General features: G+C 28.9%; 1 protein-coding gene across 15 annotated transcripts in view; it reads right to left on the reverse strand.

Annotated features, from left to right (window-relative positions):
• LOC106680323 (oxidation resistance protein 1) overlaps positions 1-20,854 on the reverse strand; it is an 867,959-nt gene that overhangs the window by 207,998 nt on the left and 639,107 nt on the right. Inside the window, exon 1 of one of the 15 annotated variants that reach the window (XM_067050008.1) lies at positions 20,282-20,400. The exons of 13 other annotated variants lie outside the window; for them this stretch is intronic. In XM_067050008.1, the coding sequence (XP_066906109.1) occupies positions 20,282-20,371 (90 nt within the window). In that variant the 5' untranslated portion in view covers positions 20,372-20,400. Of the gene's footprint in view, positions 1-20,062; positions 20,084-20,281; positions 20,401-20,854 lie in introns of those variants that run through there. One more of the 15 variants, XM_067050007.1, reaches the window with a different exon arrangement.

Below are 20,854 nucleotides of genomic sequence, written 5' to 3' on the forward strand. Positions count from 1 at the left end.
TATATATATTTTATAATTTATTTATTGTTATTTACAACTGTATACATATATACACATCAAGTAAATTTGCTGTAATGACATGATACAAACATGTGGAGAATTTACCCGTTGATAGAACTCTAAAAACATTTCTAAAGGAGTAGATCTCGAGGCCATCTTCTTTTCAGACGCCTAGTAGGATTATTAAGTAGTGAAGGAGAAGCCAGGTTAGAAACGAGTTGGTTCGGGTGGTTGGGAAGTTTATTATGGAAGTATTGGTATCTGGTTCTGGCCAAATCGGCAACATATGGGACATTGAGGTCTTGATGGATGATTTGATTTGTGACAAAGTAAAGAGCATTAAGGATTTTGGACTGTAAGGATTGGATTTGAGAGGAATTCGATGGTTTAGTGGAGCCCCATAGCTCAACTCCGTATGTCCTGATAGGCCTTATTACAGTCATGTAGATCAGTCTTTTGTAATGTGTTGGAAGTATAGACCGTTTGTCTAGTAAGTGCTGTGTAATAGGCGGAATCGACGGGCAGTTTCTTGTCTTTTCAGTCTTATATGAGGATTCCACGACAGTCGTTTGTCCAGATTTAGTCCTAAGTTACGGATCTGTTCTACAGGAATAAGTGGGGTATTATTAAAAGATACTGTGGGGCAAGACGAAGGGTGAAAAATTATATTTTAAATATTTTTTAATCAATTAGATTTAAACTAATTATGTGGATCCAGTTTTAGACATGTACTGATTACAATTTTTCAACCATTATTGCGTTTAGATTTTTCTCTTGATCAGCTATCGTAACGTTATTCTTCCGTATCAGCGATATGACCTACTTTTTAAAAATTTAAAAAAAATATATGATGGCTTTAAAGTAAAAAATAAAATAGAATAAAATTAAATATTCTTAATATTTATATTTATTCTGCTTATTATTATTATTTATTTATATATTTATATTTTCTATATTACTACTGCAATATCTCAAGATATTGCACCATAGTATGCAGCAAACTAATTTATCCAATAAAGATTCTCTTTCTTATATTTCTGTGATATATAAACATGTTCCTCTATTAAAATACCCATTAGGATCTTTAGTAGCAAATAATATCGAAATGGACTTGAGAACATTGACGCCATAAGGTGAGACCATTGGAGTACCTTCGCAGGTGGCTTCGCGTTAATACGCATAATGCTATAATACATGTCATGAGTAATATTGTAGCTCTCTCATTAATATTAATTCATCAACCACAAAGCCACGTAATTTCAGTCAATAATTAATAATTAAACTGTCAATCACATCTGAACTCAATTAATTAAACCTTAACAGGATCAATGTCAAAGTCCAAGGATAAAAAAATATATAGAACGTATCATTATATTCGTATATTAATAATATGAATAAAAAATGAAAAATGAAATAAATAAATAAAACAATGAATAATCTCCGAGCTAATTCCCATGCAGGTGATGGTGTATGATCCCCAGGGAGTCCAAAATAATATTTTCTGCTAAGATCGCAATATCCCCGATTCTAACACCTAGGCCTTCTAAGAAGCTTCTTGTTCTATCTGGTATTGTTCCGCGAGATCCAAACCAGAGGCCTCTCACGGTGAACTCTCTCTCTCCGAAGGTCTCGCGGAATTTTTCCTTAAGGAAAGGGACGCATTTTTCATATATTTTCTTTTTTCCCCTTTCCACTCCACCTTCCTGTTCGAGGTCATTACTTTCAAATCTCACCGTCGGATCCAAGACAAGAGCCGTGTCTCCGACTTTTGTAAACGCGACAATATCGGCATATCTTACGGATCCGTCGGTGTCAATACAATAGAACTCCTCGAAGCAGGTGAAGTCTTTTCTTTCAAGGAACTTCTTTGACCCTGTGGTGCCGGCGTGTTATAAGTGTTATATATAACAGTTGCATTTTTTTTTTTTTTCAATTCGGCCATCCTCAGAGACAATTTTAAAACTAAATCATTTAAAAACACTTCATGGAGGCTATTCTTCCCAGGCCAATCCATAAATTACCCTAATTAGTCAATTTTCGCATCAAATTAATAATTAAAATTATTTATCACAGTCACCTTCTTTGTCAAAACTTATCACAATACTTGTAACCTTCCATAAACTCACCTGTGCCACATTCTGCTGAAATACTGAATCAATGATTTAGTTCTAAAATTATACTAAGATTGTCCCTGAGGATGGCCGAATTGGCCGAAACGTTGGACTTATATAAGTTAAGATAATTAAATTTAAAAGTTTCTGATAAAAATTTTAGAACGAAGGTTCACTTTATAGGTTATGTAGTACAACCTAAATGAATGTTTGTCATCTACAACCTACATTGCTAATATTTAAGTTTCCTTTTTATTTAGCTTATCTTTATTTTATTCTTTTTTTTATATTGAAAATAGGTTAGATCGAATGTTACCGACGCACAAGTCTTGGATTTGTGGCAAGTAGCAAAGTATTTGTTTGGCTAGTGTGTGGGTAGCAGTATACATATAAGATTCTTCATAAATGGAATTTGTATATATTTTATCATATTGAATAGATATATTTTATTAATATTTCTTAACAGGGGTCATCATCAATCAATGACTAGATAGATCACGTAATGTATATTAATAGATTCAAAATCTTCAGATAGTCTTATAATATTATCAATATAAATAGTCCAATGTAATAAATATTAAAATTCTATTTAAAGATATACTCACTTTAAATTATAATCATAAAATAATTTTAGAAGATTTATATTTATTTATTCAGATATACTATTTTATGTCAAATTAAAAATAGTACAACTCAATAAATTAATATTAATTAAAATTTAATGGAATCAGTAATATTTTTTTTTTTGAACATTCTGGAAAATAGATGATTTACCTTGTAAAAAAAAGTGGGGAGTAAAAAAAAAAAAAAATTAAAATAGTGATAACTATTTTTATTTGAGCCGTTTCGGCTCACATTGCAGAGCTTCGTTAGGGCTGCTTTGACTGAAGTCAAAGTCAAAGTGATAAATTGAATATGCTCCGGGTGCAGTAAAAAAAAAAAAACTCAAATAGTGATAACTATTTTTATTTGAGCCAACGTTTCGGCTAATGTTGCAGGGCTTCGTCAGGGCTGTTTTGACTGAAGTCAAAGTCAAAGTGATAAATTGAATATGGTCCGGGTGTAGTAAAAAAAAAAAAATTAAAATAGAAATAACAATTTTTATTTGAGCCAACGTTTCGGCCCACGTTGCAGGGCTTCGTCAGTGCTGTTTATAAATGAAGTCAAAGTCCGTAAAATTCTTACGTTATTACAAAGGTGAGTAATAGAATCAAACAACAGATGAAAAAGAAAAACCTATCGTCTTAAACAGCTCAGATGAAGCCCTGCAAAGTGGGCCGAAACGTCAGACATTAAATAGTTAAAAACTATTTTGTTCTTTTTTGACCGCAACCCTGACCATCTTCATATTTTAAAAAGAAAAAAAAAAGTTTGCTTATAGATTCAGCCAATTTTTTGGATGATTTATCTGCGTTTAGTGAAAGCTACATTTCATTTTTAACTCTTACATCTAACAGAAGGATAGAGATTATTTTACTAACCTAATTAACAACAGTTAGTCATTGCAATACAGAAGTAACGGTTAAAAATAACAGTCTGTTAATTAGCACCACAGTACAGGATGAGAGAGAGGTCTCTAACAGTTTCAGGGTATGTACATGTTCGATTATTTCAATTTGAATTTATTTTCGCTCATATATATATTTTTTTTTTTAATATTTATTGCTATTCACAACTGTATATTATAATACATTTAGTAAATCTGATCTAAGTTAAATTGGAGTGTTACAGGCGTGTAGAGAAACTACCCATTGGTAGCACTCTAATGACATTTTACATTAGCTGGTCTCGTGGCCATCTTCTTTTCAGGCGCCTCGGAGGATTGTCAGGAATGGAAGAGGATGCAAGATTAGAAACTAGGGGGTTTGAGTGGTTAGAGAGTTTATAATGGAAGGAGTGATATCTGGTTCGGGCTAGATCGGTTACATAGGGAACATTAAGGTCGTTATGTATGATTTTATTTGTGACAAAGTAAGGAGCATTGAGGATTTTACGAAGGATTTTGGATTGTAAGGATTGAATACGAGAGGAATTCGAAGGTTTAGTGGAGCCCCAAAGCTCAACTCCGTATGTCCAGATTGGCCTTATTACAGTCATCTAGATCAGTCTTTTGTAATGGGTTGGAAGTTTAGACCGTTTGTCTAGTAAGTGCTTTTGTAACTTATAATTTTAAACATGAGTGAAGGTATATATAATTAAATTAGGCCGTAATCTATATCATCAATTTTAGCTCTGATAACCATATTATTTTTTAATAATCTTATTACTCTTATGTATTTTTATACATCGTAAAAATCAGATTTACTTTAATATTTTTTTGCAAAAATAAAATTTTCTGTGATGCGCAATCTTGCTACTGGTTTCAACAAACTGAAGGATGAATCGATATCCAATTTAGGTTAGAACAAAGTCCTTGGCATTCGATTCAAATATGGTAATGAAACAATCATTTTCATTAGAGTTTCTTTTTTATTTTGTACATTGTCAATAATACGTTCAGATCCTGTTACGAAAATAGACCATGAAATGAATCCTTGTTTCTATGAGAATTGTTGACAGCTGTTTTAGCTCACCATTTTGGTCATCCTATCAATCACACTTTTTTAAAAGGAAGTAATTATCTATTTGTTAGTGCATATTGTTCTTAGGACTAAAGTTTTTTTTTTCAATAGTGGTGTAAGATATAACAAACTCTATATCTATTCTTATACATAATGTTTCAGGATTAAGTATCTTAGCAACAAATCAGAATACCATTACTTGTCAAAATTTATGAGTCTTCCAAATATAAGTAGGGGGAATAAAAACGTTTAAAAAAAATTAATTCTGCATTCGGAGCTTTATATCTTAAAATTATGAAAAACACCAGAAAAACTAAGGGAACATCAATTAAAGAAGAATAAATCTGCTAAATTATGAGCCCTAATAAACATATTTACATTCAATAGTTCGCTAGATATTGCTTTTGGAATTAGTTTAGCGAAACTTAAGTTTTTCTTCTTTTTCCATATAATATAATAATAATAATCTTTATTTATTCTGGTATTGATCCCTTTAGAATAATTTACAGGCGTCAAAATTAGGCTTTAGAGCCATAGAGTAAATTACAAAATAGAGACGAAATTACTAGATGTCATAAAATAAAATAATACAATGAATTTAAAAATATAGAAATAAACAACCATAATTAACAGGATATATAAAATAATGATAAAACAAATAAAATAAAACCACTTGTCATCTCATAAAACATAAGATAACTTCTAATAGTAAATAAAAAGAAAAAAATGATAAAAAATCAAATACAATTAGACTAAAAAATAATAAATGAAAAGATATAATTTCTGCTAGTGTACTTATTTACAACTATAAACGAAAATCTAAGACATAAAATAAAGAAAATATATAAACATTATATGAAAATTTTAATTTTAATTTTTTCGGAATTGAGTGAACAGAAGGTGGTCGAAGATACGGGATTTGAGGGTGGGAAGGGTATTAAAACTATGTATAAAGGAGGGAATAGAATTCCACAGGGAAGAGGACCCGATAAGGAAAGATCTACCAAAGGCTGCGGTTCGATGGGCAGTTACATATAAGTCTGAATATATAACATAAAATATAAATATTTTCCAAAAAAACAAAATGTTAATTTCTAGTACGGCTAATTTTTTTGAAAATAACATAAAAACTACTACTCCTAAGAAGATAAACGTTATAAGCTACATTTAACTAACTTGCCAAGAATAGTTAGGGGGAATAAGAAATTACATATTTTTTTCGGAGCTCCACATCTTTGAAACCACCTACACACTAGAAAAACTTATAGAACATCATTTAAAGTTGAGTAAATTTTATAAAATATGTGCTCTTATAGAGCTGTTTACGTTGAATAGTTCCCGGTATAAGATTTCTAAAAAGCTTTATTTCAATTTCATTAAAAATGTACTAAAAAATCATTGGAGAAGATGGTTGGAGGTTCAAGGAGGTCAGCAAAAAGGACATAAATAAACAAAAGATTATTTATTCATGCCGACGTTTCGACCTGAGTGTCATGTCTTCAACATGGAGCATGTAGCAAATAGTACAAGAGCCCAAGAGGAGAAAAAAGGCAGTTATTTTACCCTAATTTTTGATTACTTCAATAAAAACTATGTATAATTAATAGTCAAAATTGATGAGTCTGCCAAGTATAGGTAGGGGGAATAAAAAATGGCGGTTGTTTCAAAACCTTAAAAAAACATTAATTTTTTCATTCGGAACTCTATATCTTAAAAACTATCAACAAAACTGAAAATCTAAAAGAACATTAGTCAAAGAAGAGTAAATTTGCTGAAATCTTATCCCTAAAAGAGCTATTTACGTCCAATAGTTCTCGAGATATAGCTTTTTAAAAAGCAAAAATTCTTAAAAATCTACTGAAAAATTAGTAGTTAGTTAATTGTTTTGAGAAATCTATATCTCAGGAACTATGAGACGTACAGATGTCTATTAGCAATCAAATTAAAGCTAGTATAATGGACTATAAATAAGTTTATGACCTTTACCATCGTAGGAATAGTAGTTTTCATGATATTTGATAAGATAAATTTATAGTTGTTGGGACAATAAATTTGATTTATGAGAAACTTTATTTCAGAAACCATAAGACATACAGGTGTCTGCCAGCACTCAAATTAAAGCTAATTAAATTTACTATAAAATAGTTTATAACTTTTATCTTTGTAGGAGTAGTATTTTTTGTGATATTCGTCAAAATAAATTCACAAATTATTAATTTCAAGTTGTTCGTATAAAATGTTTGAATTTTGAAAAAATATATCTCTAGAGCGATAAGACGCACATATGTCTGCCAACACTCAAAATAAAGGACATTTAACTTACTATAAAGTAGTTTATGACATTTATATTCGTTGGGGTAGTAGTTTTTATATTTGCATATGCATGTGAATTTTAATCATAAAATTTGGTCCGAGCAACTGACTAAATGAATTTATTTTGCCAAATAACATAAAGATTAATACTCCTCCTAAAATAAACGTCATATAATACTTTATAGTACATTAAACCAGCTTTAATATGAGTGTTAATAGACATATATACGTGGAATGACTTTTGAGATATAGATTTCTTAATATAAATTCACTGACTTCTGATTTTTCAGTTCATTTTTAAAAAGCTTTATCTCTAGAACTATTCAACGTAAATAGCTCTATCAGGGCTCATATTTTAGCACATTTACTCTACTTTAAATAATGTTCTCTTAACTTTTGTATTTTTGTAGGTAGTTTTAAAGATATTGAGCTCCGAATGAAAAATTATATTTTTAACGTTTTAAAACAGCCGCCATTTTCTATTCCCCCTACCTATACTTGGCAGACTCTTTAATTTTGACTATTAATTATACATAGTTTTCAATGAAGTAATAAAAAATTTGGGTAAAATAAATGCCTTTTTTCTCCTCTTGGGTTTATTATATTATCAAGAAATAAAATCAATTTAAAAAAGAATTATAGTGGTCTTCCGTATCAGCGGTATGACCTTTTTTTAAAATTTAAAAAAATATTTGTATAATTTCTTTTAAATAAAAAAAAAATAGAATAAAATTTAATGTTCTTAATACATATATATGCATATAAAAATAAATTTAAAACTTATTATTATTTATACTGCTTATTTATTACTTATATTTTATATTTCCCATATTACTACTGCAATCCTCCAAGATATTACTCTATATTATGCAGTAAAGTTGTCTAATGAAGATCCTCTATCATATATTTCTGCGATATAAACATTAGGTTGGACTCATTGTGTTAGCTTGTTCATGTGTATTTGATGTTAGGTATTGGAACTTAGGCCCCCCCCTTAGACCGCTATGAAAAGGCACTGTATATAAGGCTAACATTTTTCACTATACAATAGACATCCTAGATATATATCTACTCTTTGTTAGGCCCAGCCTACACTCACCATCGGCCTATAATGACCGGGCGTTCTCACCCACGCGCTTCTAGGTAACCCGGAAGAACTTTGGAGGTCCTATTCCTTGAAGAGTGGTCCTTATTTATCCTTTTTTTATTTTTAAATGAAATGAAATGAAAAAATAACTTCATTCTAGGACATATGTTCCCTAAGAATAAATACATGGTTCATATAGTGAGATTTTTATCTGGCGAGCGTTTACAAATTTTCAGATAGTAGAATGAAATTACATTGGTATATTGACTTTACTACTGTTTATAATGTTAATCAAGATATACCTATTTATTTGATTACAAAGATGTGGAGGTTTGGTTACACAATAAGTGGAGGAATAGGTGTTGTTTAAAGGAAAGAATGGATGAGGACTGGCGAATGGAGATGGGAAGAGAATTTCAGAGGGAGGTTGCACGTATGACGAAGGATTTGCTAAAGGAGGTTCTATAGGAGGGCATACATAAATCATTCGGATGGGATCTGGTGTTAAATGAGTGGATGGATGAACGAAGAGTGAGGAGATTTATGATATAGGACCACTGTTGAACTGTGAAACGTATATAGTTCTATTAGGACTTATATTTTAATAAATTTACTCTTCTTTAAATGATGTTCTTTTAGATTTTCATGTGTTGTTGGTAGTTTTAAAGATATAGAGCTGAGAATGAAAAATTAATTATTTTTAACGTTTTGAAACAACCGCCATTTTTTAATCCCCTTACCTATACTTGGCAGACTCATCAATTTTGACTAGTAATTATACATAGTTTTCATTAAAGTAATCAAAAATTGGGGTGAGATAACTGCCTCCTCTTGGGCTCTTGTACTGTAAGGTATTATCTGTATTATCTGATATCAAATGGATATATTATAATAAAACCATTTTCAGCTTTACAACACTAACTTCCAATCAGAACCCGAGGTTAATTGGCATTTAAATTAAATAATATTAACAAAAATATAGTAAAGTAATAAAAAAATTTTAATTACAAAATATTTTTAAAGAAATATGCCAAATGCATAAGTTGGTAAAATCGCATGTTAAGCGAAAGTAGCGAATGAAATTTGGTATGATTTAAACAAAACCATGTTTACACTTATCCAAATAGGATATACCCCGGAAATCTTAAAGAACAAAATGCTTTATTAGGGTTATAATAAATTTTAATAATTATTAAATATATAATAATATATAATTAAATCATAATAATTATAATTGAGCTATACAAATGGCAAGCTCCTTCAATGTTCTACCGTTGTTATGAAGACCGCCAACCTTGAACATAACGTATTTATATCTTTTTCAGGCTACGTCAGTTCCATAATCAACAAGCGCTGAATTGTTCACATCGATTATTTCGATCGATTTCGTCATCTCGAAATATAAAATAAACAATTAACTTAAAATTAAAATGGATTTTTAAAATGAGTGTTTTGTGTAAAATATTATAAAAAAAAACTCTGTCTAGTAAATACGTTCAGTATTCAGTTTTCTCAATGTTTTTATATTTTTTTTTATCCTCTCATTTTCTTTTGTGAAATGAAATTTTCTGGAAATTATAATTTCAACGGAGATTCCAATTGGAGAGGTAGGTAATTATAGTACAAGAACCCAAAAGAAGAAAAAAGTCAGTTATTTCACCTCAATTTGTGATTACTTTAATGAAAACTACGTATAATTACTAGTCAAAATTAAAGTGTCTGCCAAGTATAGGTAGGGGGAATAGAAAATGGCGGCTGTTTTAAAACGTTAACACGTAAACGTAAACGTTATACGTAAATTAGTGCTCTATTAGTGTTTATATTTTAGAAAATTTACTGTAATTTAAATGATGTTGTATTAAGGTTGTCAACTGTTGTAGTTAGTTTTAACGACAAGGAGCTCCAGATGAAAAATTAATTTTTTTTTAACGTTTAGAAACAACCACCATTTTTTATTTATCCCAACTATACTTAGAAAATTCATCAATTTTGAATAGTTTTCACTAAAGTTTGGAGTTAAATAAGTGATTTTTTTTCCACCGAGCTCTAGTACTAAATCCTCCCACCAACATCTTCCGTGTATTACTACTAACAATACATTTACCTCTGAGGTTACAGAAGCTATATCCATAACAATTAACCGTAATTAAAATAGTATCCATAAGATTTGACTCAAAATAAGACAGAGCGAATATAATCTCCGGAAAAGGTACATCGCAATCATGTACTTAATAAAATCCACAGATACTGAGTTCTTGGAGGAATACTGACGAAGACGTCGAAGGGAATATTGGATACGAATTGCGGAGTCCTAGGAATTACCATCTCTTTGCCCAGGATCGAGTTCCATGCAAATTCCGACCTAACTTTGGTTATTGGTCCCACGTGGAACATCAAAGCTAGGTTGACACAAGTAATAAGATTACTTAAATTTATCCTTGAACAAATTCAAAATCCAAAATGCATCGGTTCTTAATAAACTGTTAAGAATAAATTCAATTGCTGGTTAAATCCTTCGTTAGAGAGATATATGAAAATTTCAAAACTTAGATTACAAAATAAATTCTATTCTGCTAAGATTGTCCGGGAAGCTGTAAGAAAAGTGCAATTATAATATAAAACTATTATCAACACAATTTACAGGGGGTGATGCCATTCCTGGGAGGAATGAGTATAATGGGAGGAGGCAGAAAAAGTGAAGCCATAAAGGCGGGTCTTATGATATACCAGGGGCGTGGCAGAGTACGAACCAATCACTGCCTTCTGTTTCATTTTAGGCTACTACATTCATGATTCATGATACTGGGTTAAATGTAAAATGTTTTACCATGTTAAATTTATAAGTATACTATTGTGAGCAGCCCTATTTAAAATCATGTTAAATGTTAAATGCATAAGAGCTCCTAGCGGATTTTCTAAGCAACTCCTTTTATAACCTATCTTTTCAAAACTTCTTGTTATCGCTTATTTTCAAATTTTAATTAAAGTAATTTATTACAACATTCTTTAAGTGAACGATTGGCCACTATATTGATCTTCTAACTGGTGAGGAAGTAAATAAGATGAGACTCTCAACCATGTTACATGTTATATCGTTTTAACATTGTAAAAGAAGGAAATATTTCTCCATTTAACACACTCGCTTTAATATGTTAAACTAAAGATCATGAATACCTATTAACCTCAACGTAAACCTTCTTTTCGTGGATTTGGCCTTTTTGCTTCGAAGGAGAGTAGATCTATGCCACTCCATGGTTCTCAATGATCACTATTCATTCAGTTTTGCTATGCATGATTAGTGAATTATATTTCAATGATTTACAGCTGTTCTAGTTGCTATGGGTATTCTAATTCTTACTATCATGACTGTCGAAGAGTAAAATTATTACATTTAAATATATCTTAACTCATTCTTAATTTAAAACAATTTTGATCCCTTTTTTTCCTCTCAACTTTTATTCTTTAAAATTTCTCCAACGTTTCGGTCCACAGGCCATTCTCAAGGATACAACCTACAAAAAGTTTTTTTTAATTTTATATAACAATTACATTATTTCCTTCAACTACACACTGATTTCTTTGGCCCTACCTTCAATATTGATGTCATTTCTTTTTTAAATCTTAAAATTGCAGGCTAATTGCCCTTGTCACATCTTTAAAATAAATTAATCAATATATAATAAAATAATATCATAACTTCATAAATTTTTTTTTAAATAGATTTCTTACTTACATAACTTTTTAAAAAAAAATTATATCTTAGATTTAAAACTTTTTTACAAACCACTTTCCCTTCTTTCATTTATATTTACAACTTAAAAACAGAACCTACCTTCAACAGGTTAGGACTCTGTTATCACCTTATCATATAACAATAATTTTTTTAATCATTAATTTACATTTTTAATATAATTTAATTAACATTCATTTTTAATTATTTTGCTTATAATGCACAACATTTTTTTAATATTTAAAATCCATAATTAATTTATTCTTATTTTATGTGTATTTTTTTAAACATACAAATACCCTCCTTTTTTATTTTATTTTTAACATATTTATTCACCTATTCATACTTTTATTAGTTTATATTTATCAATATTGAAGGTAGGGCCGAAGAAATCAATGTGTAGTTAAAGGAAATAATGTAATTGTTATATAAAAATAAAAAACTTTTTTAGGTGGTGTCCTTGGGAATGGCCTGAGGGCCGAAATGTTGGAGAAATTTTAAAGAATAAAAGTTGAGAGGAAAAAAGAGGGATCAAAATTGTTTTAAATTAAAAATAAACTAAACCACTCTCAAAAAAGCATATATAAAAAATAATATATCTTAACTTTATTTTTATATATCTCTCGAGTTCAGGTTTGAAATGATTAAGCCATTTTTCTTGTTTGACAGTACTTCCTAGGTCCATTTTGTTTCAGTTTATTACACCTCAAACAGATTTATATCCTCTACTCACTTATCTTGGATTCCTTTGCTCTGTGAACTCCTCGAATACCTGATCCACATCTTCCAACCCACATACTCTCCCTTAGAATCGGGTCCTTTGACAAACCTTTTATTATTCGGGAAATCTCTCTTAGGAAATCTTTATATAATTCTCGTGGTATAGGGTTCCCAACTCAAGCTTCTTAGAAATCCTTTTTATTCGTACACCTACTTGATTCTCAATCCTTCCAGCTACTTTTATATATATATACTCACAAAAACCAGTTCTTTTTTTTTATCTCTAAAATTTTGATATTTTTTCTAGATCCTAACAGTGAGCACGAGTACTTAATCTTTTAAAGGCTTTGTGATTTTTAAAACCTTCTACAGAACACCTAATTTCGGAATTTTCCAGTTTCAGATGGTAGATTCCATATGGAGAACTATCTTGATCGGAAGTAATAAGACATGAAATGTTTATTATGGTAATGTTTATTATGGAATAAACACCAATATTAACATAAATGATATTCGAGATTTGAATCCAGATGATTCATCACCAATCAGTCAAATACTTCATAACCATGTTTCAATCAATCATCACATAATTCCCCTAACTAATGGGCTCTAATTTTTTTTTTCTAGCTTTTTATCGTTCTTTAAATATGTTTGATTTTTCCATTATTTCAATTTTACAAAATTTTCTCTCTTTTTTTCCATCACACATAAAAGTAAATTTTAGTTAAAAGCATACAAATTAAATCTGTACTGGTTATTATTTCCCATTAATTAATTTATTTTTATTTCAGATTGAAAAATATTCATGAAGATGAATAAAAACCGAGAAGAAAGTAAATAAATAACCAAGAAAAATAACCTACATTTATTAATTGATTATTATTAATTACTTATTTTATTTGTAATAATAATCCATCAACATATTATACTATTATTATTATTATATACCTTGTTTTATTTTTTAAATTATTATAATAATTAATCAAAAAAATTAAAAACCAAACTAAAAGAAAATAAATAAAATATAACCTACGTTTTTTAATTCATTTTTATTAATTAATTTTTTTCTAGCTTTTTATCGTTCTTTAAATATGTTTGATTTTTCCATCATTTCAATTCTACAAAAAAAAATTTTTTTTTTTTTTTCCATCACACATAAAAGTAAATTTTAGTTAAAATCATACAAATTACATAACCATTTTAAATATAGTAAAAATTATATAGCTACATAAAATTTTATTAGAAGATATCGCACTGAATTTTTCTTGATCAGGTTTTAGCTAAGTAGTAACCCAAGAATATTTTTTATTTTATGTATTTAATGTAATTTACAACTATACAAAATAATACAATAAGTAAATATGTTGTATACCACCGTCGGTGGTACTTCAAACATTAATTTAAATTGGAAGGTCCCGTGGCCATCTTCTTATCAGACACCTCGGAGGATTACCAGGGATTGTTAAGGATGAAAGATTAAGGATTAATGGGTTAGGATGGTTAAGGAGTTTGGGATGAAAAGACGCATATTTGTTTTGGGTCAAATCTGCAACGAATGGGATGTTAAGGTCTTTGTGAATGAGTTTATTTGTGACGTAATAAGGAACATCAAGGATTTTGGATTGTAAGGATTGGACGCGGGAGGAATTTGATGGTTTGGTTGAGCCCCAGAGCTCAATTTCATATGTTCAAATCCAAGAATAATGATTTTATTTTTGAAAATTATTTTCTTTATTTATTTGAAAGTCATTTAATAATGTTTCTATGAAATTAATGGGAAGGATTTTAATAGACATTAACTCCCTTTTCGAGAAATATAAATGTATAATAACATAAACGAGAATGAGTCCCCATATTCTAGCTCTACTCTTCTAATTTGCAAACAACGTTACTAACTGGAATAACCAATGAAAACGGGCTTTAACTTGCTCCACCACAGAGCTCCTAATGAAACATTGAACTAAATTAAAGGAGATATATTAAATAGTCCCATCTTGATTAAACCGAGAGAGAACCTCTTCTCCAACCTCTGGCAACTTCTGTAATGAAGGAGTGAGAGAGTCCCAGAGGAAACATATCCCAAACAAAGCCCGTCCTGATAGACTCAGTTCAAGCAGGCTATTGGTAAGTCGAAACAACAACCACTTTGCTAATGATCACTCTTGTCAACGCTCCTAATTAGTTTGAGATTTTATCGCTATGCTACGTTAATGTCGAGAAGAAAGAATACGTTTATAAATCGAAAAGCTGCTCAAATTATTTTTATAACAATAGTACAAAAATAAATAAAAATTTCAATTATTTTTTATATTTTTACTATATGATAGAAATATTTTTTTCTTTTTAAATATTTATTTATTGCTATTTACAACTGTACATTATAATATATTTAGTAAATCTGATCTAAGTTAAATTGGAGTGTTACAGGCGTTTAGAGAAACTACCCATTGGTAGCACTCTAATGACATTTTACATTAGCTGGTCGCGAAACCATCTTCTTTTCAGGCGCCTTGGAGGATTGTCAGGAATGGAAGAGGATGCAAGGTTAGAAACTAGGGGATTTGAGTGGTTAGAGAGTCTATAACGGAAGGAGCGAAATCTGGTTCGGGCTTACATAGCGAACATTAAGGTCTTTATGTATGATTTTATTTGTGACAAAGTAAGGAGCATTGAGGATTTTGGATTGTAAGGAAAAAATAATTTAAAAGCTTACTTTTATAATTTCTTGAAAGTTTGCTTCACAAAATTAGAAGCCTCCATAGTTAACATTTGTAAAACTAATATTCCCTAAACCGCTAAAAATATTATTATCAATATCATTATAAACTTTTATGATTTTAAAATCCTTTTTTTATTCTTATCTTATTAAAGATAAAAGGTACAAAATATTTTTTAGGGGCAAAACAGGGCGATTTTTAATCAAAAATAGGCATTTTTTCATTATCCCCCCCCCCAAAAAATGGAGAAAAGTAGGTTTTAAAATTTTTTTTTTTTTTTAAATTATTTATTTATTGTAATTTACAACTGTACAAAATAATACAATAAGTAAATATGTAGTATGTTTCATATACACTTGAAAGTCTTGGGAAGGAACCACCCATTGGTGGTACTTCAAACATTAATTTAAACTAGAAGGTCTCGTGGCCATCTTCTTTTCAGACGTCTCGGAGGATTATCAGGGATTGTTAAGGATGAAAGATTAAGAATTAATGGGTTAGGATGGTTAAGGAGTTTGGAATAAACAGACGCATATCTGGTTTGGGTCAAATCTGCAACGAATGGGATGTTAAGGTCTTTATGAATGAGTTTATTTGTGACGTAATAAGGAGCATCAAGGATTTTACGTAGGATTTTTGATTCGTTAAAATTTAAAATCTCAATCCATTAATTTTGAAAATAAAAAAAATAAAAAAATTCAACGTATTTATCAGTTTTTAAATTCATCCCTTGGCTGGATCAAAAACAAAAATTTTTATATATAATGCAATTTTTAATTCAAAATATTCATTTTTTTTCGATATATATATATCGAAGATGACGATATGTTTAAAAATTTTATATTTCACTTAAAACTTTAAACTTAAATTTATATTTCAATTTTTTTTGTTTAAAGTTAAAAATAAAATCTTTAATTTAGAAAATTTTAGAAAGTTTAATTGAGCGACGGTACAGTTGAAATCATATATAATGTGAATTAAAATAATAATGGTGGTTTCGATTTATTATAGATTCCATTCGATTCGTTCTTTATTTCTTTATTATTATTATTATTTTTTTGTATTTATTCACTCTTGACCGTTATTTATTCACATCTTACTTTTGTAATAATCCATTTTTTTTGTGTAAAATTTTTTTTTTTATTTCTTGCATATCTCCTTTTCTATTTTTACCTGTTACGTGTTTTTACGTTATACCTCCTATCGTTTTAAACCGGTCGTTTGTTATATATTTATTTTTTACATATACTTATTATTGCACAATTTATTTATATTTTTTTCCTTTCAGTTATATTTACATAATTCAAGTCAAAATATTTTTAGTTCTTTAGTATCTTTTTTAACCCTTATGAAGCCCTACAAAGTGGGTTTAAACGTCAACATATAAGTAGTTATTAACTATTTGTTGTTGCTTTATGACAACTCCTTCATACTTTGAAAAATAGGGTCAACCATTTACACGTATAATAAAATAATAATTACATTGTTGATTAGGATAATGACAAATAGTATTAAAATAATGATATTTAACTATTTTTAAAAATTAATTGAGAATAACAACATATGAATATTATAATCATATAATATTATCTATAATTTCTATTTCCCTTAGCACCGTTGGATGAATTTGAAAACTGGAAAATGCATTAGATTAAAGATACTTTCTATGCACCGCCACTCAATCTTACTTATTTAAGATTTTCAAAACAAAAGAAGTTTCAAATTTTCAAATCATTTTTCGGGCATTCTCCTCTTCAAAAAAGAAAAACAATGCATATTCCATAGTAAAAAAAAAAAAACATAGAAAAAAGTTTACTACAAACAATAGCTGTAAGATCTTAATTATATACAATGATAATACAGAGGCATAATCTTAACCTATACCTAAGGTTATTGAACTTCTAAGACACAAATTACCGTAAAAATAATCTTCAGTGTAAATGAAATTAAATTTATATAAATAAAATAATATATCTGTAAAAAAGATTTTAATTTATTAAATTTTTTCTGTGGATATATTGGATCAATTACTGAATTTGTTATATATCAGCAAAGGGACGTGACGGACGGGCGAGTAGTGGCGTAGGTTCGGAACGTTGAGGGTTCGATTCCCACCTAGTGTAGTAAACATTCATTTTTAGGCGGTCCCGAGGAATGAATCTTGACACTTCCACCTTGGTTAGTATGCAGCGACAACCCAAGTAGCCGCCAGGGGTTGGCAAAAAGGACCACTAGGCCCACTTGCCGGACTTGTCCCCCCACCAAATACCAGTACCAGTACCAGTATATATCAAACACTCAATAAATATAAAGAAGAGTTATAAAACTTTTATTCTGTTTTTCCAAAAAAAAAAAACGAATTGAATATATTTTTAAATAAAACAAGGATATAAACATCATTTTTAAAAAAAATAAACAAACACTTTATAATGAAACTTATAAAACTTCCAAAGCTGCTTGTTATTTATTATGAGGTAGTTCTATATTTTATATTTGAAAAATGTTATATATAGACACTATTAAAAAATAGAATTTTAAAATATATATAAATTTTCTTTCTTATGATAATTAATATAAAAGAGGTATATAACTTCAATTATAGTTACACTTCGGACCATATATAACTACAATGATTTTGAAATTAATAATCAAGAGTTATAATCTATATCTTATCAATCATAGGTTATCACCTATTTGTGTAATAATAATTCAAATACTCTTTCCCCTACGATTACAAATAACTGACTATTTCATATTCATTTTATTTTCAAATATTTTTTATATAAATATTGTGAGAAGGAAAAAATCAGAATATATAATTCCTTATCTTATCAGATTACAGGAATTATTTAACTGTAGAGAGCGTGGGTCGATTCATTTAATCAGAGTGATGGATCCGATTCGTCATGAGAATTTTACTTCCTTTATTTAGAAAATATTTTAATTTTTAAATTAAAATATTATAATTTAATTCTTTTAAATTAAAGCAATTAAAAAGATTGGTACTAAAATATTATTATATATTTTGTACTATATTATCATGTAAATTTATAATTAAAAAATGTAATTGCCTGAGATTGTACAACATACAATACAGCCATCTGTATTGAGGAAGAACTCCAACCAAGTAAAATTATTTATTCCATTAGTTAAAATGTTAAATACAGTTTTTATTATAAAATATTACTAAATTATTGGAGAAAAATCTTTTGGGACCACATTAAACCCAAATTTTTTTAAAAGTATACTTTTATCATATCATACTTAGGTTCTACGCTAACTAGAAGAAACAAATTGATAAGGAAATAAAAGCTAGGTTCAAGGCGGGAAATGTTTGTTACTTTTCAATTTCGAAACTGCTTAGCTCGCGCCTTCTATCGAAAAACTTAAAAATTAGAATTTACAAAACTATTATTCTTCCCACTGTTATTTGTGATACGTGGCTTCTTACACTAAAAGATGAACAGCGCCTTAAGGTTTTCGAAAATATTCGTACCGAAAAAGGATGAATTGACGGGAGAATTTAGAAGAGTACACAACACTGAATTAAGGGACCTACACCCGGTAAATATAATTCAAGTTATAGCATCGCGGCGTGTAAACGTCCGAAGAGTAGACAGACCGAAACATAGATGGAAGGATTGCGTTAAAGCTGATTTGAGGCAAAGAGCGTTTAGTATCGAACCATCGGGTTCGTTATTATTATAATATAAACTATATTACTATTTTCATACATACAACTCCTGGAAGTACTTATTAAAATTCACTTAATATTTTACTTTTTCCTTACTATGTATATAGGTCATTATTATTTTTTTTTTATTGAGGCTTTTATATCTACAATATATAATATATTTTTATTATTTAGCAATATTTAAAAAATAGTGTACAAATAATAATCAAAATCATTTGGGAAAAACATTTTGGACCACACTAAACCAACATTTTTTTTAATATAAAAAAATATAATAATAAAAATATTATAACAGTTCTATTCTATAAATATATAATAACATTTTTTGTAACGTTTAAGACTTTCCTATTGGTCATTTTAAAACTATTTTCATACATAATTATATTTTTAAGATTATTTTTTTTTTCATTTGATGTTTATGATTTTTATTTAAAATTTGTAAATATGTATATAAAATTAAATGTACCATCATGTTAATATTTTTAGTTTATTTGTGTCCGTTTCTATTTCATTTTATTTTATTAGAAGTTAATTACCCTTTGATTTTTGATAAAAGAAGTTTGATTTTGTCCGTTTTATTTTCATTTATATATATTTTAAAACTTCTTATGTGAATTATTATTGTTTTATTATCTAAAATTTATTATTTTGGAGACATTTTATGATTTTATTTTTAAAATTTTGTATTTTACTCTTAATTAAAGACACTAATAATAAATTAGACTATTTTAAATGTCTGTAATGTTACTCTAAAATAACTAGTTTAATATACTATAAAGGACCTAATAAAATTATAAAAAATATTATTGTATACAATTCCTGGAAGTATTTATTTACTCAAGACTTTTATATCTACAATATATAAATTAATATTATACATAAGATTTATTTTTTTAAAAAAAACTTACATTACTGTTAAAATTATATATATTAAGAGGTTTTTCATTCATATTATTATTTTAATACAACAGTGGTTCAGATATAGGTTTTGCTAGTTCATGATAAATATTTTACAGTTAAAAAATAGTTGATATTTTAAAAACTCCTAGACTATTGTGCCTGCCTTTCCTTTCGTAACATTTTCAAAATAATGTTTACATAATAACGGAAAAATACTGACACAACTCACCCTCATGTAGCGGTACCGCCATATGTTCGAAACGAATTGATTGATCGCATCGAAAGCGTTCCTCGCATGATACATCATACCCTGACAGAGTGACATATTGTCCCCTCGACCACTTCATACACTAATAATCCCGTCGAGAACTGCTCTCGAAAAGTCGTCACTTCGAAAACGAGTGCCTTTGATAATTATCACTCGGACTCGCTAATTGGCGGGACTCACCTTGTAGAAGATGCGGTGATGACAGGGGAAGGCGAGGGGCCGCCAGAGTTCGTTGAGTAAGTCGAGGGCCACATCTCCCCAGGACCACATCACCGAAGCACTCCTTAGTGAGCACTAAACACTAAAGATGGCCCCTATGGTTATCTCTGACCCCCACCAAAGAGATTAGTGCCTTTTCTAATGACACTTTCGCCTAGTTTTCTCGGCAAGGTCGAAAATAATTAGTAAACTGTCAGTAAGCTAAAATATATGTTCGAAGGGCACTGCACTGAGTCAGTTTGTTATTATTAAAAAATCTAAAACATAATATAATCACCCATTATAATTTAAAAAAACAAAAATATATAAATTATTCATTACTCGACTTTTAAATGTCAATCTATCACCAAAATCATTCAATACACACACAAAAAAAAACCGATATTAAACGATGCTCAATAATATAACTTGAACAAAGCAAACACTGAATTTTGATCGTAATTATTTCCCAATAAAACCGAGAATAAAGTAAATAAATAAAAAAGAAAAATAACATCCATGTTTTAAATTATTATTATTAATTACTAATTATAT

This window comes from Halyomorpha halys, unplaced genomic scaffold (genome assembly GCF_000696795.3).
Source record: "Halyomorpha halys isolate HHAL.00 unplaced genomic scaffold, Hhal_1.1 Scaffold17.1, whole genome shotgun sequence".
Taxonomy (NCBI): domain Eukaryota; kingdom Metazoa; phylum Arthropoda; class Insecta; order Hemiptera; family Pentatomidae; genus Halyomorpha; species Halyomorpha halys.